This window comes from Curcuma longa, chromosome 11 (genome assembly GCF_044706935.1).
Source record: "Curcuma longa cultivar G26 ecotype Majalengka, Jawa Barat chromosome 11, ITB_CL_G26_1.1, whole genome shotgun sequence".
Lineage (NCBI taxonomy): Eukaryota > Viridiplantae > Streptophyta > Magnoliopsida > Zingiberales > Zingiberaceae > Curcuma > Curcuma longa.
In genome coordinates this window covers 15117321-15125668 of record NC_133871.1, presented here as the reverse complement: position 1 = coordinate 15125668, position 8348 = coordinate 15117321, and the positions used below count along the sequence as shown (strand labels likewise).

The 8348-nt window shown below is 39.7% G+C and overlaps 1 protein-coding gene and 1 pseudogene across 1 annotated transcript; both read left to right on the top strand.

Annotated features, from left to right (window-relative positions):
• Positions 1-828, top strand: part of LOC141837195 (E3 ubiquitin-protein ligase GW2-like) — a 6483-nt pseudogene extending 5655 nt beyond the window's left edge.
• A 3606-nt stretch (positions 829-4434) lies between these two features.
• LOC141840850 (GDSL esterase/lipase At1g28600-like) lies at positions 4435-6072 on the top strand. The gene is made up of 5 exons (XM_074728929.1): positions 4435-4651; positions 4741-4956; positions 5033-5181; positions 5264-5540; positions 5840-6072. Exons 1-5 carry the CDS (start codon positions 4435-4437, stop codon positions 6070-6072), a joined length of 1092 nt encoding a protein of 363 aa, XP_074585030.1.
• Positions 6073-8348: the final 2276 nt, after the last annotated feature.

Genomic DNA, 8348 nt, shown 5'->3' with positions numbered 1-8348 from the left:
TCCGGGAGCACGTGATCATGGAAGCAATCTGGCTCTCCGTTCAGGTAAATACGATCTGCACTTTGAATTCAGAAAATATTTGGATACACACAGAGGACCGGTGTTGTGTGGATGCATATGTGAATAGCTGATCTGTTTTATATTCTTTCCCGAGCCTGGGAAATGCATCTTCTGTTTTACATAGGGCTTCTTGCTTACATTAGCTTCTATAAAACATGCATGGTCATATGTTACAGTTTCTAGTCTTCATACAGTCATGCAAAAGAAACAAAATTACCTCTTCAGTATCCTAGTTATTGGTTGTATATTTTGAACAGGAGCAATCATCTAAGGGTAATTCACGTACTGCAGCCGGCTTCTTGTCTGGACCATCGTGTTGGTACGGCCATGCAGTTCCCATGGAGCAACTATTGCAAAGTTATCTCCTTCGGGTGGGCTGGCTTGTGCAGCTGCATCCTTAGCTGAGCATCAACATATGAATGGAGATTCATTTTCTCATATGGGTATGCATGTCAAAGATGCTGCTGTAGTTCATATGGAAAACAGGAGGGAAATGCCAGCGAAGAGTCTGGTGAGAGTTCGACTGAGCAGTGGTCGCTGGTGGCAGAAGGAACAGATTTATGCAGACGACTCTGATGGCACGATTGAAGCTGGGACTAGTTCAGAAGGTATGAATATGACTTCAGGACATATTGTTCCAGAAAGCTTCGAGGAACAAATGACGTTGGCAATGGTTATGTCACTTGTTGAGGCTCAAGCGAGGAGTCATCATGGAGTGGGTTTTCTATAATTGTTTCATAGTTTCTCTGTATATCTAACAACTTGCATCCTGCTACATTTGATCTTACGACCCATTTTCGTTTTCCTTTTGTTAGTTGGTTATGTTCTTTCTCGCGATCAGTCATTTTTGTAGAAACAAGGAAAAGAAAACAGCGATATAATTAGCAATTCAGAGCATAAATACAGTTAAACAAGGTGAAAGTTGCTTTCTTTGCTCGTATGAAAAATGGAGCAAGGTTTAGCGATCGCGATACGGAAATTTTTTGTGCTAAAGGATGCACTATAACGACAATAATCACTGAACAAAATCCTTAAGTAATGATGGAATTAACGTTCGAATTTAATTTGATTGTTATTTTGATGATTGAATTAAATTTTAATTATTAATTAGTGATGAAATTAAATTCATAGTTAAAATAGCGATTAATGTAAGAATATAAATTTTATTATTATTCACATTTAATAATGGTTAATTTTAATAATTTTATAGTAGATAATAATAAAATAATTATGATATGACTGATTCAATTGCGTCTTAGCTTGTTATAGAAAGAGAGAACATACAAACTCTATCTTCTAATGCTATAAATGATTAGAGAGGGTCCCTGTCCTCCCTAATCGAGAATCCTTCTTCATCGCCCCCACGGGCTTGCTCGCATGGTTAGCGCAGGGCAGTTGCTACCATGAGGCTTTGGGTTCGATTCCTGCGTGAATTAAAAGCCCTTCTTTGCGCTAGTCATGATGAGAAAAAGGTCAAAATAACCGTCCGTGATTTACTCCCTTTGGACACTTGTGGGGCCGGGACCAGGGGGCCGCTAATGGCGGTTCCACCTTTTGCTACCATGAGAATCCTTCTTCATCGACGTTGATGATTCCTTACTGGTGTTGGTTCACGGAAGCATCTTCTTTTTTTCATCATCCAAAGTAATTATGCCTAATTAACCAAAAAGAAAAAGAATTAATTATGGGTTGGAGGTTGGTACTGTTTCAGGTGCTGACAAATGGGAGATTCAGGAGCGTGAGACACAGAGTGTTGACCAACGGATTGAACTCGAGGGTGTCGATGATCTACTTTGGCGGTCCGCCGCCGGGGGAGAGACTGGCGCCGTTGCCGTTACTCATTGCTGAGGGAGAACAGAGCCAGTATAGGGAGTTCACCTGGCACGAGTACAAGAGCTGCGCCTACAAGACTGTGCTTACCGACAGCCGGCTCGACCAGTTCCAGAAGTGAGATTGCAGAGCAGAGAGATCTGATGATGCCTTGGATTTCTTTGCGAAACGTTTGTCATCGGAATAGAGATGGAAATGCAGAGAGCATAACTATATTGTATATACATGTGTGTGTGCAGGTGAATGTACAGTCAGCGAATGGAATTTCGACAAGTTTGGTTATGATCAACTCACGTTCAACTTTATTTATTTTATAAATATTTTACACGGAAAAAATTATATAAAAAATTGTATAATGTAAAAATTCCAAGTCAATTTAATGCTTAGCAATTATTGATGCTAAAATATGGAGTTTGCTAAAAAAAATAATAATAATAACTAAAAAAAAATTCCACTCCAAGCGTTGCGCGATACAGAGATTAAGCGACAATGTTTCTATTTTATAATCCAATGAATAGATATCACATTGTTAATGTATCAGAATACTACTGAATAGTCCAAATATTTGGCAAAAAATCCAGTAATGAATAAACTTAACGCTGGAGCAGGGCAAGGAAAGAGACGATGAACGCCGCCAAAGCCACAGCGCAGCCGGCCCCCGTGGAAGCCCCTTCCCCCGCCCCGCTCGCCAAGGCCGGCGCTGGGCTTGGCGCCGTGCCGAGCTCCTGCGCGCTAGCCGCAACGACGACGATCGCAAGAAGAAACAGAGACGGCAGCAAGCCCATGGATGCAAGTCCGGACGGAGACGCTTTGGCAAGACGCTGAGAGATTAGGAGCGAGAGGCGGAAGGCAATGTTTGTCTGCGGCAAAAGGACGAGCAGGAGGTGGGCGATTTATAGGGAGGCGGGGAGAGACATATAGCCGTTGGTGGCTTTGAGCGAAAACGTTCGACGTCAGCGCGTGGGGTCCGCAGCGCTGCGTTGCGAATGTCATGTAGCCGTTGAAGAGGGGAATCCAAGGAGCCGTTGAATAGTAAACAAACTCTCTGCCTTTTTTTTTTTTTAAGGCGTAAACAAAAGAGAGCCTATTTTCAGGTTAAAATGGTTTTCAGTGTAAAAAATGCTTTGCAACAAATTTTAATTTTCGTATCCATCACAAATTCTAGCGTTGTACTAAACTCAATTGAAATTATTTAAGAGTTATTTGAATGTTGTTGTATTAACATATAACTGAAAATGCCTAGCAATATTTTTGTGTCGTATTTTTTAGGATTTCGTCCAACAACAATAGCATTTATAGGGGGTCTTTTTTTCGTAGAAAAAAAAATATAATAAATTTAAATTATTTTTTATTATTTTGAATTCTGAATTGCTGAATTTATTAAACGATTCAAAACTACATCAATAGTTTCAGAAATTTAAAGATATATAAAAAAAATCGATGGATGTTAATTCTATATAAACTCTGATGTTTTTATTTTAATTTTAGAATATACAGACTGAATAAAACAGTCCGAATCTCTATTGGATAGACGTCACGACAATGTTTGTTTGCCCATGGCGAGTCAGCGGTCGACACGACAACGTGTTGGAAATTCTCATAATTTATTTGGAAATTGCCACGTGTGCCAACAGAATTTTTTATTTAAATCATCTTAAATGGTAAAAGAAAGTTAACTACAAACTTTTTATTTTCTATTATTCGTGATTAAGTTTTCTATAAAAAACAACCTTGAAAAAGGAAAAAAGAAAAACAATTAAAAAATATCTAAATGGCGCACACACATAAATATTCCGTTATCGTGAGATTCAAATGGCGCAACTCACTACACCTTTGGACGGCAAGAGTTCTTGCCCGAGCACTGAAGATATATCTAATTTTTCAAAATGAAATTCTGATATAAAATATTTGTCGATAATCATAAATACTTTAATAAAACAATATCATCTGTTTGAAAGTCTTACCTCAATCTTACAACAAACCGAAACAATATGAATAATGATGATAAACAAGGGCTAAAGGTGTTCAGTGTAGATAATAGCACGGATAACAAACAGTAAAATAATAAGTCCATCTTTTTTTTTTATCTGCTCTCATTTTTCTCCTTTAATTTTCTTAATTTTTTTTTTACGAAAGTCTAAATTTTTAGATTTTTTATTTTGATCGCAAAAAGTGAATGCGACCACCGAGTTTGGCAAATCTTTATCGCGTGGAGCAACCGGACTCCAACTCCCATCCAAACAGTTTAACATTTAATTAACCGGGTCCTCGTGGTTAGGTGAAGCCGACACATCAAGCATCGCATCGACATTACGACTTCACGAGCTCGCAAAGTGTGGACATTAATCTCTAGTTAACTGGGTCGTCGTGGTTAGGTGAAGCCAAGTCATCAAAGATCACATCAGCATCAAGACTTCGCGCATTAGTCAACGTTGAGGGGATCGGGCATACATTAATGGTTTTGGAAGAAGAGAAATTAGAAAGAGACCAAAACTATAAAAGGCAAACGAAACTCAGAAAGAGTGAAAGAGAAGGAGGAAGAGAATGGTCAACGCAGCGATGAAGCCTCCCTTCTTCCTCCTCTTCCTCGTCTGCTCCTCCCACCTCGCCTCCTCCCACCGCTACAATGCCCTGTTCAACTTTGGCGACTCCCTCTCCGACACCGGCAACGTCGTCCTCGGCGGTCTCCCCTACGGCATGACCTACTTCGGCCACCACACCGGTCGATGCTCCGACGGCCGTCTCGTCATTGATTTCATCGGTAAAAACTAAAAACCTTGCCTTTAATTCGTCTTTTTATCTTTCAGTTTGTATGCTGATACGGCTCTGCCTTTGATCCGGTTGCTGTAGCTGAGGGAATCGGGCTGCCGCACCTGCCGCCCAATACCGCCAAGAACGCGAGTTTTAACAAGGGAGCAAACTTCGCCTTCATCGCCGCCCCGGCACTTCCCTTCGACTTCTACCACGAGCGCGGCCTCAGCAAGGGGCTCTGGGTGAATGCTTCGGTTCACGAGCAGGTGGATCGGTTCGAGAAGTTGCTTCCTTCCATATGCGCCTCGCCCCAAGGTCGCGATTTCGTTCCATATTCCTATCCCCCGAATTGCTCAACGAACTCTCTTTTTGAATCTGCGAAACTCTGTAGATTGCAAGGATTTCTTGAGCAAATCCCTTCTGGTGGTCGGTGAGTTCGGAGGGAACGACTACAGCACCGGGATCTTCGGCGGGTGGCCGTTAACTAAAGTGAGCTCCTTCGCTCCCTACATAGCCCAAGCTGTCGCAGAAGGCATCGAGGTAGGCAAAATTTGTGTTTTAGCTCGAATTGGTGGATCTAATTAAAGCTCCGATCGATCCCTCTGTTAATTAACTACTTCAGAGATTGATCGGCCTAGGCGCGGTCGATCTCATCGTTCCTTCTGTGTTACCGGCGGGATGCTTCCCTCTCTACCTCACCCTCTACAGCGCCAAAGACCCGGCCGAGTACGGCTCCCGGAGCGGCTGCCTGAGGAAGTTCAACACCTTATTCTGGTACCACAACGTGGCGCTCCGGCGACAGCTCGACCGGCTCCAGAAGAAGTATCCTTCCGTCGTGATCCGATACGCTGACATGTACGCCCAGGTCTTCGACTTCGCCATAGATCCTCTCAAATACGGTGACTACCCTAGTCCATTGCACAGTTTATCATTGCGTTTGAATTTTGATCATGATATTATCCATTATTTCCGCCATGCACGTGTAATAATTTTTTAAAATATAAACTAAATAACTTTTAGCTATTATTATTTTAATTGTATTTTTTGACTTTTCATTTGTAAATTATATTCTTTCAGGCGAATTTTCCCTATCTATTAAAATGAATCAAACTTTAATAACCAGCAATTCTGATTTGTGTCATTTTGTCTTGGGAATCAAAGTTTGCCTCTTGACAGTTTTGATTTTGGAACTCCACAGGATTTAAAGCTGGAGCCCTGAGGACATGCTGTGGAGCTCCAGGGATGCATAGCTACAACTTCAATATGCATGCCAAGTGCGACCAAAATGGTTCGACTGTTTGCTCAGACATATCGGCCCATGTGAGCTGGGATGGCCTTCACATGACTGAGGCCGCCCATCGGATCATTGCCCAGGGCTGGCTCAATGGCCCCTACGTCAATCCTCCCATTTTGAGCTCCTCCTCCAGCTAAACCATTAGCAAATCTATCAAAATGAACACAGACCTAAAGAGATAATTACTGTTTGAGGGTCGATTGTTCGATCGATTCTTTATTGTTGTAAAGCTTATAGTTGTATAATTCATGCATGGGCACAGCTGCTCGTGTTATTGCTTTCTGATCAGTTGCCATCAAATGGCATATTTTTATTTGACAATTTTTTTTTAATGAACTAAGCACGTAAATAATATTGTACAATGCTAATTTTGACTCCATAAAAATACTGCGATATTAATTGAGCATGATCAGTGACTGACTGAGGAATTTGAGTTTAAATTGATAGGCAATCTTTTAATTTTTCATGAATAAAAAGGATTAACAAATTAATTTTGAGGGAGAGGAAGTTGATGAGTAAATGCAAATCTATCCACATGAAGTTTAGATTTGCAGCACTGGCATGGTACAAAGGCTAGGGAACAACCTTAATTAATTTCATCCATTAATGATTGTTTTACCTTGTTAATGCCTCGATCTTCAATTGTGTTTTATTGTTTCACTACAATTGTCTGATCGTGCATGATCAAAAATTGCAACTTGTCATTTATCTACCATTGTTTAATTTTGCGCCAAAACTTCTAAACCACTTACTGAATGTTATTATAAGAATTCACTAAGGGGCTTGGCTACTTAATTTTATAAATATTCAATAGGGGCACCCTAAACTAAAAATTTTGAAGTATTCTCTTTCATTTAATCTAGGCATGCATTTTGTTCTTGAGTTTATGTTTACTCAATCCAAGCCTTTTACTCTCGAAAGCATCTCCACAGGATTCAGTCCAACTCAACCATAAGGAAGACAAATTAAGATTTCCCCTAACATATTCTATAATCTTTGCATGCATGCGTGAAGAGTGATTCATTCAAATCGATGAGGGTACTCCAACTCCATTGCATTGCTAAAATTTATTTAAAGTAGGCTGACCACATTGCTTCTCTCGTGCATGATATTACTCTCTTCCCGTTGAACTCACTTCCTTTGATCTCTCAAAAACAACTTATTTTCTTAATTATTATTCTACTCATATGAATCATATAGAAATTAACCTGTTATTTAGTTATGAATAATCTATCTATAATAATGTGGCGTGTGTCCGGACGAAGCCTAGCTGATAGATCAGTGACTTTCCTCTCCTCTCATGAGCTAGCTCCATAATGACTCCATTCCCCTCGATCCTTCAGTGCAGTGCTGCTTTTGCTATCTTGATGCATACTTCATAATAATTGTCATCTTCTTCGACAAGTAAAGTTCAACTCCAAATCAGGAGACCTCATTAGCCCCGCTTCAACGTGCATGAATTAATGCAGGTGGCATTAATTGTGGCGTCGACCATTCAAAAGGAACCTTCTTCTCCATCATCAGCTAGATATTGCAGCCCTCGAGTAGAAAGAATAATGCTGGGGAGCAAGTTTCTTGGATTAAAAGGTTTCTCTCGTGAGAAAAAGGTGATCAGCTCTTTTAACATGAAACTGATTAATTAATTGTAAGTTAATTTAATTTTTGGAGAGAAAAACAATGTGGTCGATCGCGATTCGAGGTGGCGCAGGCAAAATAATTGTACGATTTCAGCGTTTGCAGATCCGTATATTAATTTAGTTTAAATTCATAAAATAATAATTTTGTAACGTCTCCATTTAGTGGAGGAAACATGACCACCGTGTGGGTCTACCTGTTGTGTTCCCCTCAAAATCGGCAACAGAGTTTCTCTCCATTCACAAATGTTTCATTTGTTGTGGGCCCCGTTTTCTGCTGGTGAATAAACCACACTCCGTGCATCCTGTTTGGAGCAACACAGGCGATTGAAATCATCTTGTGTGATTTTTGAATAATTAATGATGTCACGATATAAAATAATAATAATAATAATAATAAAAGTGTAAATCAATGAAGGGAATTGAATGGGAATCCTCCTGATTCGCCTGCCTCTGCAGACTGCAGGTATTCGTTTACTTGTTGCTTTCAAATTTGTTTGTTGGTTTTGGGTTAACTAATAAAATTTTACATTGGTACAGTAAGTTATATATATTTTTATGTTTAACATAACATTTTTTTATTTCAAACATAATACACACTTTATTTGTAAAAAAGTATATTATATATATATTTAAAAATACACTCAATTTAAATAAAGTGTAAATATTGTACTAAATTAGTTAATTAACTACTTCATCAAGATGCAAGATAATTATTGCCCCCGAGGCATAGTTGAGTTGATTACGACGCAGCAGACTCAAGATTCGAATCTTGACGA

Coding starts and splice junctions, on each gene's coding strand:
- LOC141840850 (XM_074728929.1), top strand. CDS start 4,435: ATGGTCAACGCAGCGATGAAGCCTCCCTTCTTCCTCCTCTTCCTCGTC. Junction 5,182..5,263: donor CTGTCGCAGAAGGCATCGAG/GTAGGCAAAATT, acceptor TAACTACTTCAG/AGATTGATCGGCCTAGGCGC. Junction 5,541..5,839: donor CATAGATCCTCTCAAATACG/GTGACTACCCTA, acceptor GGAACTCCACAG/GATTTAAAGCTGGAGCCCTG.